At 26.4% G+C, this 21811-nt stretch overlaps 1 protein-coding gene across 1 annotated transcript; it reads right to left on the minus strand.

Annotated features, from left to right (window-relative positions):
* Positions 1-487: 487 nt before the first annotated feature.
* On the minus strand, positions 488-21691 carry LOC130666270 (dynein axonemal heavy chain 3). The gene is made up of 12 exons (XM_057467093.1): positions 21495-21691; positions 20843-21420; positions 20544-20773; positions 20210-20482; positions 19773-20135; positions 19487-19697; positions 15371-19423; positions 13140-13448; positions 5926-10965; positions 2460-2617; positions 1621-2389; positions 488-916 (listed from the first exon to the last, which is right to left on the minus strand). The coding sequence occupies exons 2-12, from the start codon at positions 21413-21415 to the stop codon at positions 620-622; spliced, it is 12276 nt and encodes a 4091-aa protein (XP_057323076.1). The 5' UTR covers positions 21416-21420; positions 21495-21691; the 3' UTR covers positions 488-619.
* Between the last annotated feature and the right edge of the window lie 120 nt (positions 21692-21811).

Genomic DNA, 21811 nt, shown 5'->3' on the forward strand with positions numbered 1-21811 from the left:
GCTATTAAATATTTGTTTGTTTTTTTTCCACTTATTAGGTGAATATTATTTGTGTTTATTAGGACGTTGTGTGTAAACACTAGGTTACATAACACAACGTAAAACAACTGACACTCTTTATTGGCCAATGAATAAAAAAAAAAGATTACTTAATAAATGTTGTTAATAATAATATAAAGAATTATATCAAATTTCAGAATAATAAATAAAAAGTTAATCTCTCATTTGTTTCATTAATAATTAAAAAAAAAAATATATCTGAGAAAACACTTCCGTTTGTGTATTTAATTTCAATTTTAAACAATTTAAATTTTAGTAAACAATAATTTATGAAAATATTTTTTTATTTTTTTCGAAAAAATTTTAATGATTTTTTTTTTAAATTTGTTTTTTAACCATATTCTAAAAACATCGATTTACCAATATATATTTATAAATTAAATTTTATTTACAAATAACTCGAAATAAAATATAATAATCTTAAGTGTTTTATCTTTAAATTTTTATGGATATGTATACAAAGTTATATTTATAAAAATACAATAAATAATTATAAATTAAGTATAATAATAATTATCCTACTGTGTGTTAATAATAAATATTATTTTTTTTTACAAATTTAATCATCAAGTTGAGTTATGCTAGCAACACCTCTTATGATCCAATGTGATTCATTAATATCGGTCGGTATTGTAATGAACATAACAAAATTTGAAGAGTGTCCTGTTGTGGTTAATTCACCTCGTCTCGCAGTTGTTTTATATACAGGGCAATGATATGATGATGAAGGCTTGAAACTCGTTTTAAAACCTGGTTTCATCCATATTATTGGCAATACATCAAACATCAATTTCGGTTTTGACTCATCCAATTTTTGAGTCTCTTCATTCCATCGTGCGCCTTCTAGAAAAAGTCCCTGAAATATAAATATTTAATTTTAATAAAAAATTAAATTATTATTTTATTTAAATCATCCCTAGCAGATTCAGTAAATCTAAAAAAAATCTATAATAATAATAATAATAATAATAATAATAATAATAATAATAATAATAATAATAATAATAATAATAATGATAAACATAGCCGTTTTCTGTTTTTTTTTCTGAATAAAGTTGGAATTTATAACGATATTGAACTTTATTTATACCGAAATTCGTACAATCATTAAACTCTATTTAAATTAAAATTATACTTTTTTGACGAAAATTAAAAATTTTGCTATTTTGAAGTTAAGTACCTACTAAATTTTCATCGTATTTTAACGATTTCAGTTGAGGTTTTTTTTTCAATGAATATAAAAGCAATAAGTAATATTTTTGTTTATAATTATTCATTTCTAAATTTCTGTAAGTAAATTTTTTTCAGTAGTTATATATTGATTTAAATAGAGTTAAAAATCAATCTGTTATTGATATAAAAATAATAAAATATCACTATTTTTTGTCAATAAAATTTTTGATTGGTATAAAAAATTCACACTTGTATCGTATGATTTTAATATTTTTTTAGTAAAATACCTAAAGTTTTCTTGGTTTTTAACTAAGTTAAAATTAAAAAATAAAACATAAAAAATATTATTATGAAATTTAATAGTATGATCATATAAAAGCTAATTACTTCAATAAAAACACTCAAATTTGGTGGTTTATTAATAGTTTCCGAATATTTTGTAATTTCAAATTCAAAATCTATTAAATCGATAGGTATTTTATGATGACGTGCATAATTTTGTAATATTCCAGTTAAAAATGATTGAGTAAAAAAAAATCCTGATATCCAATAAACATTAGGTGTATTATTATCAATCCAGTCTTGAAAAAATTTGATTCTATTCAATAAATCATTAATATAACTTCCAAGTGGTTTAAGTGAAGGATAAGAGTGTGTACTCCAAATTTTAGGTACTTGACTAATGCTTATACTCGTATAAATTTGTTCAAGTACTGTTGATATAACAATTTGTCCTTTGATTGCTTTTAGTAAATTAATTAAACTATCTTTAATATACTTAAATAAATCATTAAATCTTATAAGCTCTTGCTTCAATACAGTATTCATGCTATTTTCATATACAACAGGATACATCTCTGACACTGCCTCAATATTAAATTCTCCTGGTATTTTCAAAAGTATTTCATTAGCAATAGTTGATACTATCGTGTCAGTATTGTCTTCATTTCCACTGGCAATTATTTGTGTCTGAGTTAACAATATACTAGCTAACAATTGCATTGATTCATTGTTATCTTTAGTAATGTCAGCATTGTTATGTAAACCATAGACTTCAGGTTTTTGGTTTAATGGTAAACTATTTATATATCTTAAAAAACCTTCATAATCATTATTTTTCGGTATAAACGGATCTTCACTTGATGATATATATATTCTAAAATAATATTATTTTTTATAAAATATATTATTATAAAATACTAATATTTTATAATTTTACCACTTACTTAGGATCTTCAATATTTTCTATATTATAAAAATTTTTCAATAGAGCATTTAGTAAACGACGATCTTTATCATCAGTAATTCTACCACCATAATTACATTCGCCAGTTAAATATATTAAAGCATCAAGAGGAACTTGTTCATATTCATTAAGGAATACCTATAAAAAATAATAATTCTAAAAGTTTGTGATCAATTCGTATTTACAAATAATTCTTGTCACATTGGGTATTAACTTTAAATTTTAAATTCGATTAGAATTTTCGACAAATTCAAATAATTAATGCAGTATTATAAAAAAAATTTTTTAATTTCATATATATAAGTTAGAAATTTAATATTAAAATTAAGATCGAAACATTGTTAAAGTGAACGAAATTTTCCGGACGCTATATATTTTATTTATATTTATATAATTTAAATAGTTACTGATCAAATAATAACCCGGGAAAAAATCGGCATGGATGATCATTCGCTAATCTCATGCATCATCAGGCCTGAATATTGGCCAGCAATGAGTATGTATGATCAACCTTGAGCATACATGACTTCACCTGAGTTTGCATGATCCTACCTGGCCATGCATGATGTGATTAGTAGCATTAATTAGAGGAAGTATACATGATTTTGATTAATGAAAAAATCCCGGTGATTGCTGGGCCTGAACCTGCGTCCTTCTGACTCAAAGTCTTTGATGCTATCCACTGCGCTGACCTACGTATGTGATCGCGTAACTATAAATCGCATATGTGTTATGATACTAAAGAATAACTGATAAAGAAATAAAAAATCCGTGATGTAATGATTGACCTCCTCTCTGTATAAATATATTATTGTTCTGTACTTTAATTTTTTTTATTTTGAAATTTTTCTATTGAAATTGTTAAAAATAACAACATAAATTTATACCTAGTATAACATTTAATCATTAGTTTTTCACAGAACTCAATGGAATAAATACTGACTCACGTGAATAGCGACATACATCCATGCAAGAACGTACATGATCAAGTATGAATATATATTATTATTTATGACTAACGATAGAAATCATTTAATGTTAAATACAAGAGACAGAAAGTCACGCATGATCATGCATTACCATTCACGATCATGCATGGACGTGTATGAACAATGCAGATACACCTGTACCAGTATCATGAACGATCAGACATAGATTGTAAGTAACTATGTATGATTAAGTATGATTAGACATGACCAGGGTTAAAAATATTTCTGTAATTTTTATGATTGAAAATTCTCATGTATGATCATGTATGAGCGTAACTAATCATTCATGATCATGCATGATCAAACATTACCACATATGAAAGTTCGAGGAGAGAAAGATTGAGGAGGAGGGAAACTCTTTCGAAATAATCATAAATGACCCGACGTGGACATGCATGCATCGTGTTTGATCAGATATGAATCATGTATATGGTCACTCATAACTCATATATGATCAGTAGGGTGCGTCATTTCGGAGTTACATTTTTTTTCAAGTGCATGTAGAAAAAATCATAGTTCAACACAAAAAAAAAAATTTCGCGCAAGAAAAAGAATTCTATGTTGATTACAGACCTAGCTCATTGAAAAATTCGATTTTCCCATTTAAATAATACGGGAAAAACTTTTTTTTAGCTTTAAGTATTGTTAACTCTTTAACAAATCAGGAGATCGAATAGACTGATACATATTTTTGTAGAAAATTGAACGCTCTACAAATAAGGTCTCTTATCATTTTTCGATAAATCCATCTGTTCAAAAGTTATTGGAGCTCGAAGTAAAGTTGGAGATCTTTTTACTTTTCCGGCGAAACTATCAGACTTATCACAAAATGTTGTAGGATCTTTTTTGTTGACAATTTTATCCTCTACAAATTATTATCAGCAAAGTTTTTTCAAAGTCCGAATTGTTTTCTATTTATTTTCATTTTAATTTCAAGCTCGTAAAAAAGTGGTTCTGATCGATTTCAAGAGCTCGACATTAAAATGGAAATAACTAGAAAACAATGCGGAATTTGAAAAAACTTTGCTGACAATAATTTGTAGAGAATAAAATTTTCAACAAAAAAGATCTTACAACATTTTGTGATAAGTTTGATAGTTTCGCCGGAAAAGTAAAAAGATCTCCAACTTTACTTCGCCAATAACTTTTGAACAGATAGATTTATCTAAAAATGATAAGAGACCTTTTTTGTAGAGCGTTCAATTTTCTACAAAAATATGTATTAGTCTATTCGATCTCCTGATTTGTTAAAGAGTTAACAATACTTAAAGCTAAAAAAAAAATTTTTCCCGTATTATTTAAATGGGACAATCGTATTTTCAATGAGCTAGGTCTTTAATCGACATGGAATTTTTTTTCTTGCACGAAAATTTTTATTTTTTGTGTTGAACTATGATTTTTTCTACATGCACTTAAAAAAAAAAATGTAGCTCCGAAATGACGCACCCTAATGATCAGGTATGAATCATACCCGATCAAAAGTAATTGAGTCTGATCATTCTAAACGATTTGTCCTTTGGACAAGAATGCTCATGCCTGTTCATGCATGACTCATGCATAATTCATGCATAATCATACATGAATCATCCATGATCAGACATGGATTATGCATGATCAGATATGAATGATGCATGATCATGCATGCCGATTTGTTCCCGGAAGCCAATTTACATATTTCTCAGAATTATTTGTCAATAAATTTTGACACGCCATAAAACTTACGAATAATTCGAAAGCTTATAAATATTCGAATAATTAAATTCGAAATTAAAAACAAACTAGTTGCTCAATCGTAAATAATTATCACCCAAGTAGTACACTTGAATTTGAGACGTCTATAAGATAGAAATTAAAAAGCTATATTTTTGTTACATTGATAAAACCGTAAATTATAAATATATCCAACTGCAATCTTTAATGTATAAATATTTACCATGTTTTAATTTACTTACTATATAATTTTCTCTTATATATTGTTTGTATTGTTATGTGTAAAGCCAATTGGCATAAAAATAAATAAATGATTAAAAGACTCGACACAAATGCCGGTTAAAAATAGATTACAAATAATTACCAAACAAGTTATCTGTAAGACTTGTCTATTAAGATAACTTTTTTAAGACATGAAAAATGAATCTAATTTACGTCAGATGTTTTTCAAAAAATGATAAGTATTATCTATAAGTCAACAACATGACAATCGTCTTCATAGTTTGATAAAATTTGTCTTCATATTATTGTAACTATTTTTACAAAGTTAAAAAGAAAAAAAATTTTTTACCACTCTAAAACCAGCCATCTCTATGTCTTATTTATTTAAAAAAAAAAAAAGTTGACTTGGAGATGAAATAAAATTTATTTAATTTTTTTTTAAGACGTCTTTATAACATCTTGAAGATGTCTCGGTACTACTTGTGATACTAAGAAAAAATAGTTTATATCAATAATTTATTTTACCTGTAATTGTAAAACACTGATTCTTAAATCAGATTCATTAAATTCGTAGGGAATATTCCATCCAAGTGGGCCAAACTTACGCCTCTCTTGTACAACAGCATGAAAAAAACATAATGAAAATAATAATGATCTCCATTCTGATATTTTAAAACATCCTTGAAAAAATTCCATATCAGATAACGGATCATTAAGATAACTGTGTAATAAATTTTGTTTTAATCCTTTAGGCGGTTCATTAATCATCTTAATTCCATTTTGTAATATAGATACTGGAAAAACTTTTGATGGATAACTTGTAAGCCACATACGAAATTTATTATGGGTATTATCTTGTGCAATTAATTCATCACATATACTATCAAGTTGATTCATCCATGATTCTGCTAAATGACAATTTTGAAGAACAACCCATTCATCATTTTTAATAGCTTTATATATCATATCAACAGCTAATGGTCCTTGACCTTGACCTAAAGATATTGTTGAAAGATTTTTACGTAAAATTCCTTTTGTTTCAGCAAATTTAATTAATTTTGCCATTGGATCTGATCCAGGTGATAATATAAATATTAAAGGTGTTGTATTATTTGAATCATCATAAGATGATTGAAGATCAAATGGTGGGGGTTCAATAAATAATTGTCCCATATTTTGTTTAATAAAAATTTCAACAGCTGAAACAAGTTTATCTGGTCTTATACAACGAAGTATAACGAGTTTTTCTAATTCACCATTCAATATTTTATTAAATGGTGACGGAAAATCATGATATTCAGGATTTGATAAATCATAATAAGCTTTCCAATTTAATAAATTTTTTTCAAATGATATGTTAAGTTTCTGAAGACCAGTTAATTGTGAAACAAGATTTATTTCAGACCATGATTTATTACTTATCCATGATGAATCTGGATTTTTAGATGGATTTCCAAGTGCAACACCACCAGTTAAAAAAAAGTACCATAAATCTTGTTCTATTTTATTGTCAGCTCGCATTATTCCAACAGTTAATACAAGTGAAAATATTAACTTATCTTTATCGAACAATGAACGGCAAATGTTTTTATAAATATTCAATGTAAACATTGAATTTAAACTTTCCAATCGTACACTTAAATTATCTGATTTTTTGCTATTACTTATTGCCATAATATATAAGTTAATAAACCAAGGTAATGAATATTGATACATTGGATCAATACTTGCTAAATCGGCAATACAAAAAAATAATATAGCACCATGACGTGATACTGGTTTATAAGCATTACGTGCTTGATCTATTTCAATAGTTGTTTTAGCAGAAACTTTTTGTTTAGATTGAATATCTTCTGATAATAGTTTTGATGATGATAAAATTTTAATTGCTGTTTCATCTTCAAGAATATTACCTTCTGATGATGATAATACTTGTAATATTTTATCTTCGATTTCTTTAAGTATACGTTTATTATTAGCACCTTCAATAATTAATTGGTTTTTTTTATCTTCAAGTGCTGGTAAATCTTTAGCTACAACAATACCTAATAATTGATCTTCCAATCCTTGTTGTGTAATCATAAAATTTATAATATTTACTTTTATAGCTATTTCTGGTAAATAATGAGGATTACGTAGTCTAGTTGTTATATAAAATTTAAAATTATTATTGTATTCTAATATTGATTCATTGAATTTTAAATAAAAAATTCCAGATTGTTTGTAAATGTTTTTTAATAATACTGGCTCAAGTGTTGCATCTAAATCATTAAGAATATTTTCTAATAAAATTGGTGTACCAATTTGAATAGCTTGTTCTATAATTTTAACATAATTTACATCAGTAAGTTTAATAACCGATAATTTATTTGACTTTTCCATATTTTTAATCCATTTATTAGCTTGTCCTTGTGGATCAATCATAAGCGGCCAATGACTACCATATTTAACAATGATACCATTTTCAATTGAATAATTATCAGCTGGTAGACCTTGAATCATCCAGTTTCTAATTTCAACAGGATCGCCAATAATATCAGCAAGTTTAAATTCATCACTACACGGAATAGCCATTGATTTACAAGAATTATACCATTTTTGAATTAAATTATTACGATAATCAACAGTAAATGCTCCAAGATAAGCAAGAATCCCTGAAGCTAATAATACATTACCAATAACATTTATTAAACTATCACCTAAATTAGCAGCAGTATTACTCCATCGTGTTTTTTCACCACCTAATCCACCAAGTAATTTTTCAGCTCTATCTAATTTTTGCATACAATGATCAATTTGATCTTCTAATTTTTTTTTTTCTCTCATACATTCGGCAAATTCATCATTTAACGTTTGCAATTTATCAGTAACTTCTTGTAACAAGGTTCTTTTAGCATTTAAAGTTTCCATTTGAGCCGCAAGTTCAGCTTCAGCTTCTGCAAGCATTGCTTTTTTAGGTGCGACAACTTTTATAACTCGGTCATAAACTTCCATAGCTCGTATCCATTTACACAATCCTTCACAAGCTGTCGATACTTTTTTAATAACTTCTGGCTGAAAACTTCTATCATTCATAAATTTTTCTCTTATTTTTTTAATATTACCCGCTGGAATATTATCTTTATCAAAATTTTTAAGACTTTCTAAAAATTTAATATCACCAAGTAATTTTATTGATGCTGGCCAATAATCATCAACCATAAAACCTGAAGGATCTTGAACACGTTCAGGTTTAACACCTTTTAATACACAAACTGCTTCCATTACTAATCTAACACCAGCTGGTGGACTCTTCATTGATTTAACAATTGTAATATCTGCAGGTTTAAGTGTATTTAAAGCAGCTAATGCTGCTTCTAAAGCTGGAGTAGCTTCTGCTAAATCACTTTCACAATCATCTTTTATTGCTTGAGCAGCAGCTGCTGCTTCATTTGCCAATGCTTCGTCAGCAGCAACTATTTCTTTTTTAGCTTCAACATTAACAGTATCTTGTTCTATTTTAATCATCAATTTATCACTCAATTGTGATTGAGAAACTAATTTTGGTTGCAATTCATGTAGTTCATTTTGCATAACTGACACTTGACCAGCAGCAAAATCTAATTTTTCAAGTCCTACAATATAACGATTCTGTTGTGATATTATTTGTTCAACTTTTTCATCGTATAATTTTGTTAATGATTTTATTAATTTAAGAAAGCTTGTTGGTGTTACATAATTTATTCTACCTTTTATTTTTTCATAATTATAACTTGCTTCTTGTACACTTTGATGAAAATTTTTACAATTACTAACACATTTATTACGAGTATCAGAATCAATATCTAATGTCTGTAATGATACTGTTGCTACTTCTTCAAGTGCTTCTGATGGCCAAGCTAAATACCAATCAATAGTACAACAATTTATTAATGACGGAAACATTCTGATACGATTTCTAAATGTATTACCAATTGGTGACATTGTTATTATAATATGTAAATATTTTTTAACTCTTTCAATAAATAAGCTATAAAGAGCCATTGGTGTTGTTTCTATTTTTTTATTACTATCATGTTGTGCAATATTTGCTATTTTATCAAGTATTTCTATTTTTTCTTCAGCACTATAAAGATTTGGTATATCACCACTATTTAATATTATATTTATATCTTCAAGAAATGATTCATCTTTTATTTGATTATCAGAAAATAAAAATACTGTTGATTTACCATCACAACCGGCTTTATATAATAATAATTTTAAATCATCACGCCATTCATTAATACCATAAGCTTTCGTTATTTCAACTTGATGAATATTATATTCACATATACTTGCTGCTAATTTTGAACATGAGCTTCTACCTGATCCACCAATACCAACTAACAATCCATTACCTTTAGATTGCATTATAATTCTTAATATTCTGGATATATGCTCAATAGCATAACGAAATAACACTAATGACATTAAATTATTTGACATTTTATTATATTCAGTAAGATGATAATTCATTTTTTCTTGTAAATCATTTAAATCAATAACTTCATCATATATTTTAGGATCTGCATCTGGTTCCATATACATTCCAAAAAACAAATCACAAATATGATTACTTGTTATACTATTTTCATTAGCTTTTAATAAATTTTCAAGTATTTTATCTAATGGTCGATGTAATTGATTATTAACAACATTTTTTACCATTTTAAAAAGTATATTACGATCATCATCATCAACAAGACGATCGTGAAATACTCTGTAGACTTCATGAATCCATAATTTTATTAATTTATCAGGATCACGCATTCTAGCAGCAGGTACTAAAATAATTCCATTAATTACTCGACTAAAATCTCGTAAATTAAAAGTATAATGACTTTTAGCAGGAATTGGTAAAAAATTATCAATAGATTTATTATAAATATCTATTGTTGCAGCAACAATTATTTTACTTAGTCGGGATATATTAGATTCAAAACCTTTTGAAAAATGCCAATCAAGAATTGATGTAAATATTTTAGTCATTGTATTATCATCAAATGTATCTATTCCAATTACATGCATGTGTCTTATAAATCTTGATGTAATTGAATTTAATCTTCCACCTGATGATCCCATTGCTCCAATCATTAATATATCTACTAAATAAATTATTGATGTATCTTTTGGATCAAACCAATGACTATGATCAATCCACTGACGTAAAAGTTCAATTGGTGGTTGTGCGCCGTAAGTTTCTTTTAATGGTCTATTTAAATCGTCTACAAATAAAATACATTTTTTACCCATTGTAGGACCATAAACTCCTTTTCTACGGCGGTCTAATTTAGCCATAACTATTTCTTGAGTCTGAGCAGCACTTGTATAAGCACTAAAATTTAGCACATTTTCAATATATTTATCTTTCGGAAGATTTATTAAATAATTTAAAACTATTGATGATTTTCCAGTTCCAGTTGGTCCAATAAATAGTATTGGTATTGATCTTTCAAGTAATTTTTTCATAAAAAATGTTTGCATTAATACATCATTTGTTGGAATTATTAATTCATTTACTGCAGTGTCAGCAGATAAAGGTACCTAATATAATTATGTTCGTTATAAAAAATTATTTAATTACATTAATTTAAATATTACATGTCTATAGTCAGAAATAAAGATATTTTACACTAAAAAATCAAATTTACTTTGAAAAAGCTATATCTTTCTCCAGTCAATAAATTATTCGCTTCTTATCTCAAAGAAATAAATTTTTATACAAAGATAATAGTGCTTAATTCAAAGTACCAGGAAATTTATTAATTCTAACAAAAAATATTTAATTTAAACTAGTGTTCTATTTGTTAAAATAATTTTACATCGATCCAAAAAGTACTGCTTGCATCAAGCAATAATTTTATTGCAAATTTAAAGTAAAATTAATTCTCAGAGAAAGAATATCGACTCTTGAAAAAAATTATTTTTTTTTCTCAGTGTATAAGATAAAAGACCTAATACCCGATCAAGGACTAAGTACACTGTAAAAAATCCGGAGTGAATTGCGAGTTTTTTTTAGCGGAGTGATTGCGGAGTGACGCCGATTTTATTTCACTCCCAATTCACTACAGTCCGGAGTTTTAATACTTAAATAAATTTATATTAATTTATATGAAACTGCTAAACAATATGTGTGTGTGTGTGTGTGTGTGTGTGTGTGTGTGTGTGTGTGTGTGTGTGTGAGTGTGTATTAGCGTGCATGTGTGTGTTTGGGCGTGTGCAGGTGTGTGTGAAAATGTGTGCGTGTGTGCAAATGTGTGCGTGTGTGAAAATGTGTGCGTGTGTGAAAATGTGTGCGGGTGTGCAAATTTGTGCGTGTGTGCAAATTTGTGCGTGTGTACAAATGTGGACGTGTGTGCAAATGTGTGAGTGCGTGTGTGTGCGAGTGCGCGTGTGTGCCTAAATATGTATGTGTGTATGTGTGTGCATATCAGCTGATCAATAATGTAATACGCGAATTTTTACTTCGATTTTATTATGTGGAGTTATATTTTATTAATAATATTTTCAAAACTCCAATTCGGAGTGAATTTCACTCCGGAGGGATTAAATTAATAAAAAATTATCTACTCCGCGAAAACTCCCCTGCGGAGTGAATTTCACTCCGAGGGGAGTGAGTAATTAAAAATTCATTCACTCCGCATTCACTCCGGATTTAATCCGCATTCACTCCGCGAATTTTTTACAGTGTAGTACTCGACCACTCCATGTATTTGAAATCTATATTCATTAGGGTGTCCCAAAAAAAAATACATTTTTTTTAACGTCTTATGGGCTCAAAAGTTACTTCATATTATAAAAAGAATTCTTACAAAATTTCAGCCAGATATCTTTAAAATTGAGCTATCACAAAGGGGGGTCTCCTTTCCCATTTAAAATACACGCGGAAATTTTTCATTTTAGTTTTTCGTTATTAAGACTATGAAAAATTTTTTTTTTTAATTCCACCTAGTTAATTTTGTAGAAAATTAAATTCTCTACAAAAAAGTGCTAATGCATTATGTACGTCGAACGAATTGGGAAAAAGTTACGGGGCTTCAAAAATCAACAAAAATTTAGTTTACTCAGTGTTAAATTTTTTTTTATTATTGTTCATTTTCATTGCATCAAAAAATTTTTTTTCAAATTTTGACGAGCATGTTCTTGTAGGAAATTTAATTTCCTACAAAAAGTATCTGCAATCATATATACGTCAAATGAATGAGAAAAAAGTTACAGAGCTTTAAATGTCAACGAAAAATTAAGTTCACTTCCCGTAGACATTTAACTTCAAAAAATTAATATTTTTTAAACTTCACTTTTGTAAATACAGTATAAATATTATAAATACAAAGGATAAATACAGAAATACAAATACATGGAGTGATCGGGTACTAGTCCTTGACTGGGTATTAAATCTATTATTTTATTGCCTAATAAACATTCTATATTTAAAGTGTTATTATTTCCCGTTATAGACGTATAATACTAATCATGATGAACATAAATAATGACATAGATAATTAATTTTAATATCATGAGAAAAAACAATTTAGATTTAACGAGATCTGATAAGATCTACATAGATCTTATTTTTCTAAATATTATATTTGCAATGATATCCATATAGATCTATTCTGATTCATGTAGATCTCCTTAGATTTACAATTTTCTTTTACTTTTGATCGCTGTAGATCTAAACTATTTTTTCCCAGATAATGAATAAAATATATACGTACTACAGCAACGTTCAGATCTATCCAAGATATCCAAGTTCCATTATTTCTTTTATCGTATATCCACTCATATATTGATCCTCGATCAGGAAAAATTTGTTGTTTAGATAATTTAAATGCCTTAGGTTTTGGGTTTTCTTCTATATTACCAAGTAATAAATCTCTCAAATAAGTATCGAATAAATGTTTACTCTCACTTATAAGAGTTGATGCAAATCCCCATACTATGCTAAATAGTAAAATACACTGAAGCCGAATTGTACTAATTTGAGTTTCATCTTCTACCATTGCATTGAATATTTTTGTAAAAGCCTTAAAAAGAAAGAAAAATTGTAAATTATTGTGAAAAATAAAATAATTAGAACACTGTTAAAAATTTTCCATGACATTTAAAAGAATTTACTTAAAGTTATTAATAAATTGAAAAGTCATATATATATTAGGGTGCTTCAATAAAAAACTTTAATTTTTTTTTTTTCGCGCTTACCCTATAAAACGTCAGTAGTTGCCGAGAAAAAAATCCTCCCAAACGATGGACTCTCTAGCTCAACTCTAAGAGGTCGCTATTTTAATTTTAATTTTCCATCTGATTAACATGTAAAAATTTATTTTTTATTCAAAGTGTAATTACTCGTAAGCTGCTCAATATTTTTTAAATTTATATATAGATCTTTAAAGTTGATTTCTCAAGCTTTCCAAAACCCTACAAAGCTAGCAAAAAAAAAATCGAAAATTAACAATTTCATTTTGAAATACAAAATTGATACTTTTCAGATCGCTTTAATTGACATTCGAATAATGGTAATTATGACTTGTCATAGGGTTTTGGAAAGCTTGAGGACTCAGCTTTAAAGGTCTATGTATAAATTTGAAAAATATTTATCAGCGTACGAGTAATTACACTTTAAATAAAAAAATAAATTTTTACATGTTAATCAGATGGGAAATTAAAATTAAAATAGCGACCTCTTAGAGTTGAGCTATAGAGCCCATCTTTTAGGAGGATGTTTTTCTCGGCAACCACTAACGTTTTAGGGGGTAAGAGCGAAAAAAAAAATTAAAGTTTCTTTTTGAAGCACCCTAATATATATATATATATATATATATATATATATATATATATATATATATATATATATATATATATATATATATATAAATTCTTTCGAAAAGATGGGCTCTAGTTTAACTCGAAAAGGTCGCTATTTTTATTTCAATTTCACATCTGTTTAACATGTAAAAATTTATTTTTTCATTAACAGTTTAATTACTCGTAAGCTACTCAATATTTTTCAAATTTATGCATATATCTTTAAAGCTGATTCTTTAAACTATCCAAAACCCTATGACAAGTCATAATTATTATAACTAAAACTCCAATTGAAGATATCTGAAAAATGGCGATTTTGGATTTTTTTCAAAATGAAATTATTAATTTTTATTGTTCTCTGCTAGCTTCAATTGACGATAATTTTGACTTATTATAGAGTTTTGGAAAGCTTGAGGAATCAGCTTTGAAGATCGATGCCTAAATTAAAAAAATATTCACATGTAAAATTAAAATTAAAATAAAGAGAGCCCATCTTTTGGGAAGATTTTTTTCTCGGCAACCACTAACGTTCCAGCAGGTAAGAGTGAAAAAAAAAATTTTTTATTTTTTTCCATCCCCCTAATATATATAAAATATAAATTAACTTTTTAAATATTGACTTTAACATTGTTGTAAATTTTCAAGTCATAAATTTCATATAAATTTTAATTACAGGGTACTTTATTTTATTTTCATTTCAGTAATTATTTTTTAACTGTCCACAAGTAAATTAATTTTAAGTACTATTAATTTTATAGGTGATAGTTATTTGAAAAGCTATAATTTTAATTGAAAGTTCTATTTTTTCATGTACAATTAATTTTTAAATACGAGAAATATCACAGCAAAACTTTAATAAACTCATAACTATCAGAAACTAATTAAGATTTTTAAAGAAAAAAATAGTACTGCATTTCTTAGATTAAAATCCAACTCAATGTCGCGATTAATCATATAGAACATGTATACTTTTAAAGTCACATAGTCACATGTTATTTTCATTAAAGATTATTCATTAATTTTTTTAACTATGTGAAAAATCGATATTCATATAAAGTTAATAAATTTTATAAAGTTTCTATGACAATTATCCTTGAAAATAAAAAAAATTTATTAAGAGTGTATAAATAATAAATATTATTACCAAAAACATATAGATATCAGTTACATTAACGAATGTTTGACAATTATGATGAATAAAATAAAATATTGGTTTAGTTAACCATTCAATCAATTCAACAGCTAATTCAAATTGTTCTACAAGTAATTTCTCTTTTAATGTTTTTTTAAAAGATTCAAAAATAGATTGCCATCCTAATTGTGAGGGTTCCATATAAATCATACCACATCTACTGACAGTTGCAGGTGAAGCTTGATTTAAATCAGCAGTTTCAAAAATCATATTCATTTTTTTTGACATAATTATTATTTCACCAGTCATAAGACAAAGTTTTTTATTATCATCCAATACTGTATTCATATTTTCAATCCATACAGCATCAACAGGTCCATCAAAAATAATCCATCTACGTTCAAAATTTAATGAATGTGCATACTCTCGAAATGTATTAGCAATAATTCCATCATTCCATTCATGAGAAACAGGATCAAAATTACCGTACAATGATCCTATTGAAATAGCTTTTGGATTAATAACTCTATACATTGTTTTAAATTCTTTGATATTTGATCGTTTTTTTATTGATAAATCTCCAAGGGCATCAGCTAATATTTTATAAGCTTGAGTTTTACCTCCAAGAGTATCACCAACAATCATAAGTCCATGTCTTACTAATATCATTTCATAAATTTGAATTATTTTATCTATATACCAAGATGTACCTTGAAGATTTTTTTTATCCAAATGAATTTTTACTAATTCAATTAATTCATGACGATCAGGTTTTGGTAATTTAACGCCAGGAAATAAATCATTATAAATACCATTAAATAGAGGAATATCATCAGATAAAAATTTTGGTAAATTAACATCAATAATAGCACGTAATATTAAACTTGATTCATTTTCATTTTTATATTTTAATTTTAAATTTCCAGCAGCATCAAGTACTGTTTTAACAGCTCTCATACCATAATCATAATGACTTTGTAAACTTAATTGTTCAGAACAAAGTTTATAAGTAAATACAATTTTATCAGCTAAATTTTTAGCATCTGTAAATCCATAAGAATATAATGTTATTTCACCAATCATACTATAATCTGGTATCATCATAGCAACAGTACGAAAAAGAACTTTAAGATTATCTGGTAATTCTTGTCGACCAGCATAACCAGGATTCATTGTAATTAAAATATTACAAGTAGGATTTAATTTTATTTCTGTTCCTTCAAAAATAAATCGTTCTGATTTAATACTTATTGCCATTTGTATTGTTAATATTTGTTGTGCAATAACAGATAATACTTCTAATTCAATTCTATTAAATTCATCAAAACATGACCATGCACCAGATTGAGCTAGACCTTTAAAAAATTTACCCATTGCTTTGTAATTTAATCCTTCTGAACAATTAAATACAATACATTGTTTAGCAACAGCTTTAGCAAGATCTTTAGATGTTTCAGTTTTTCCAGTGCCTGCTGGTCCTTCTGGAGCACCACCAAGATTTAATTTCATAGCACTCATTAAAGTTCGATAACATCTATCAGTTAGAGGTGTTATTACTAAACGTGGAGTATTTCCTAAATATTCAAAACCATAATTAACATCAGTTGTAATCATTGATACTGTTATTCCACCTTCTAACCAATAATATCTAAGCTGAGAAATCCAATTAAAATCCATAGGATCATTAACTTTTTTATCAACAAGTAATTTAACAATATCTCTAGCATGAACATCTATTACTATCAATGCATTAAGAGTTATTCGTGTTCCAGAATCTAGTTTACTTCGTATTAATGTTATAGTTTTATCAATTTGATTACTACATTTATTTAAATAAGCTTTTGTTGAATTATCTTTAAAACTTTCAATAACTTCACTTGTCCAATGAATTTGACTACTACAAAGTACTATTTGTCCTGGCCATGATAATATCCATTCATGTCGTATAGCAGTAAAGTATAAAATTATACTATCTTGAGCAATATCGCGTAATGATGTTATCATTATTTCTTCAACTTGACACAACCATTTTTCAACCATACCTTTAGCATCAGCTGGATAAATTTTTCCACTCATTGGTACATATTCATCTTCAGCAGATAACATACCTATTATTTCATCATTATTTGTAAAACGTAATTTATTAATACCTTCAAAACATTTTTTTAAATGTGGCTGTACACGTTGCGGATCTTTTGTTTCAGATAAAATTTCAAGTAATTCATCATTTGATAGAAAAAAGAAACGCGGAAAAAATAATCTTTTTTTTTCTAAATAATCATTTAAACCTTTTTGAATTTCATCAAGTAATAAATTACATAATTTAAATTCTTCAAGCATATCTGGAATAGATGTAGCAATTGTTACTTTTTTATTTTCACTAACTAAATTCATAATTGTACGCCAAATTTTATCAACACGGCGAAAATTTTTAGCTTCAACTGGCATTTGTCGCATAATATCTTCACTGCTAAATATTGGCTCTAAATACATCCATGTAGCTTGACAAGTTAACCATTGATCAATAATATCTTGCATTGATATTAATTTTGTTTCCCAATTTTCCATTTCATTTTCAAAAGCCTTAACAAATGGTGAGCCATGCATTGTTTGTGCTTTAAGAATATGATCATCTAATAACATTTGTACATCATCAACAGCTGATAAAATTTCAACACCTGTATCACGATATGGAATTAAATCAAAATAAATATCTTCCCATTCTGTTTGCATTTTTTTTAAATTACCTTCAAGCAAGTGTTCTTTAGTTGCTGCTGATGATATTTCTTCCAATTTATCAATATAAACTGATAAACCATATTCAATCATAACTGATAGACTAGTTTTTTCATTTTTAATAATTTTTGTATTAACAACTCTGCAAATTAATTCCCAATGACGTTCTTGTAAACCTGGTGTACATATTGTTTGCAAAACAGGTATAAATTGCTTAAATTTTTCAACTTTACCACGTATCATTTCGGCAATCCGACGTGCACCAGGTGTATCTGATAATGCACGTCCTAATTTATATAAAATTTTCCATGTATCATCAGTTTCTTCATGTATTTGTTCAGCATTTAAACCAGAAAATGGACCATAATACCATCGTTCATAATTTTTATGAAAATTTAAAACTGTATGCCAAAGTTTATCAAAAATGTCAACTGTTGATAACATACTAGGTAATGATAAATAAGGACTTATTTCATTATCTAAAAGGCCTTCTTCATTATTTATTTGTTCAGCTTCTTTTATCATGTCTTTCATATTTATTGACAATTTTTCTATTTCTTCAGTTGATTGTATCATTTCTTCAACAGTAAGTACTGGTGGATCTTTTTTTTTAAATATATCAATAGCTTGTTGCATGCGTTGAATTTTAATTTCAAAATTATCTCTACGTTTACGTAATACACCTTCAACAAATTCTTTTCTCATATTTAATCGTCTTGTTGCTAATTCCATTATTATTTCCATTTCATTTGGCCATGTAAGAGTTCGTGTATTTAATTGAATATCTTCATCACTTGGCGGTTGATAATTTAATAAAAAAATAATTAATTCACCACAGCGATTTAATTTATTGCGTAAAGTAAACATTGTATTGTCACGACTATCACAAAGAAAATTAAATAAATCAACAACTTCTTGAGTTGTCTCGGGCATTCCAGATATTTTTTCAGCTATTTCTTCAAATATATGACATAATTTATGATTATTTAATCGTAATTCATTCAAAAAATAATTACATATTTTTGTACGAAGATCATAAAGAATATTACGCATTGTATTATTTACAATTTGGCAATCAATTTCAATCATATTCAATGGAATTTTATTTCGAAATAAACATATTTCTTTACTCAGATTTTCATAACTATCAATCCTATTGCCAAATTCTTGTAATGATGGTATTGGTTCAGTTTTAAAATAATTATTTAAACTTTCATATGCTTGACCATTTAAAATATATAATAAATTATTATAACATTTTAAATATAATTCTGGACCTATTTTATTTGATACGATTGATTCTAATGCTTCATTAATAATTAATGATACCTAAGAAAAAAAAAACAAATTGAATGTAATATTCATAATATTTTATTATATTAATTTATTTACCAAAGTTTCATCACGTGATACAGATAATAAATAAGCAGTCCCTTGGAATTCTGGAAAAATAATTGCCTCAATTTTAGGAACTATAGATCCAACTAATAATACCCTATCAAAACATCTTGATACAGTATTATACATTTCCATAACATTTGGATTTAATCGTAATTCTGTACTTGTTAATACAGGTTCAACTGTAATTCTTATGAATGGAGTTCTAAAAAAATTGAAATAAAAAAGCAAAATTATTATACAATTTTACCTATTTACATCCAGTAATTAAAAAAATTACCGAATAAATAATAAATCATAATATTCCTTTTCAAATTTATTCCCATCTTTATACTGAATTAAAAAATTTTTTATTTCTTTTAAAGTTTCAATTACTATTATACGTAATTGCTGCGATAATAAAATATTTGTACTACGAAAGTATTTTTCAATAAGAGCTGTAGGAGTATTTATTTTTTTTTCTAATAAATGTGACCAAGCATATTTTTTTTCAATAAATAATTCCGCAACATCTGCAAGCCATTCTTTCAACAAAATCTTACTTGTATTATTACAAACTGATTCAACTAATGACTCTAATTCTAGAGCGGGAACTGGAAATTTTCCAAAATCACTTAACTGAATTATTCTCATTTTATGATACCTTAATAAAATTAAAATATTTAATTTTAAAAAATTAAATAATTGTATTTAAAACTAATTAATACAAAAAATTACTTTGAAAACCATAAATCTCTAATGTCTCTTAAAATTTCATTTCCAATAAAAAGATTATGCTCATTGTAATGAGCTGCATTAACAAATAAATTATGCCATGGTACAGGTGCACGAATATGCATTACTGGAAACTGAATTGGTAATATATCAGTAATAAGTAATCGTTTACGTTCTAAAGGATCAAGTAAAATATAATCAACTATCGCAAATCGAATACTTTGTTTATAATCATTAATTATTTCTGACTCCAATGATTTAAATATGAAATTAAAACTGAAAATAAAAATTTAAACATTTAATTGTTTTTATTTCATTTTAACCGTGCATTACTTACTTTTTTAGTTTTTTTAATTTATAAGACAATCGCTCTAGTGCTTTTTCTATATATAAATAATTATAAGGTTCTAGATGAATATCCTTTATAGATTGATTTATTAAATATTGAAGCTTAGAAACAGTTTCAAATTTAATATTTACATTATATTCTTTTTCAATTGTACTCAATAATTTTGATCGTTGTGACTCAATAGATCTTGGTATATCTGCTTGTCGGTTTTGTAAATCCTAAAATAAAACAATCTATTCATTAAAATTATCAGTTATTTTTAAACTAAATATTATAAATTAACATACTGTTAATACTCTTATTTCAAATGTTTTTTTTAACGAGTCATCTAGTTGTTGTCGAATTAATTTAACTTTTTTTTTCTTTATTTTACGATTATTTTTTATCATTTTTCTTTTATACCACGTTCCGTCAACCAAATCAACAAGACTAACGATATTATTTGGTTCTGATTCGAGTAATTTTATTTTTTTAGCATTTTTATTAATTATTTCTTGCTTGTGAGCACGTAAATATTTTATTGACGGATAATTAAATTCTTTATAATCAGTATCGTAACGATTAAATAAAGTTGATTTTTTTTTAATACACCGTTTTTTTGATAAATCATTTATACAATATTTTGATAAATTTGGAGTATATGAACTTGCAATACGTTCTGATGGTTTCGTGTAATTAAACCAGTGCTTATAAGGTACTCCGGTAGTTGTAGATTGATCTTGTAGAAATGGAGGATTTTTCTTGTAATTTATAGCATTTGTAGCTTGCGAAGTTGAAGGACATGAATCATTAAGACTTTCATTCAGCACCCAGAAAATTTTTGGTTGCTCTGATAATTTTGGGAACATATTTTTATCCATTAGACCTTTTAATTCATTGTAAAAAATAAATAAATGATATAAATTTTAAATGGCACTTCTTATATTTAATTTTACATACCTTTATGTAATTTATTTTAATTTAAAAGTTCTTATCTAAGTATGACAAATTAAATAAAACTGTTTTATCTTAAATAAATAAATAAATAAATAAATATATATATATATATATAATATAATTAAGATTTTTCTGTTTTAAACAATTATCAAAATGATTATGTATACTTTTACTTTGACAATTGCATGAAAGTAAAAGCATGTAACCATGGCAACATAAACAAGTTATTTATGGAATGAAAATTAAAATTATGACTAAAAAAAAAAATTCAATTCTAGTAATTAAATTTCACTACTATAAAAATAAAAAAATAAATATGG

The sequence above is a fragment of the Microplitis mediator genome, chromosome 4, assembly GCF_029852145.1.
Source record: "Microplitis mediator isolate UGA2020A chromosome 4, iyMicMedi2.1, whole genome shotgun sequence".
Lineage (NCBI taxonomy): Eukaryota > Metazoa > Arthropoda > Insecta > Hymenoptera > Braconidae > Microplitis > Microplitis mediator.

Excerpts from the sequence above, each read along its gene's own strand:
- LOC130666270 (XM_057467093.1), bottom strand. The coding sequence starts at position 21,415 with ATGGATAAAAATATGTTCCCAAAATTATCAGAGCAACCAAAAATTTTC. Across the intron at positions 20,774-20,842 it reads TTGAAATAAGAGTATTAACA|GATTTACAAAACCGACAAGC; the intron begins GTATGTTAATTT and ends GTTTTATTTTAG. Across the intron at positions 13,449-15,370 it reads CTGATATCTATATGTTTTTG|GCTTTTACAAAAATATTCAA; the intron begins GTAATAATATTT and ends TTTCTTTTTAAG.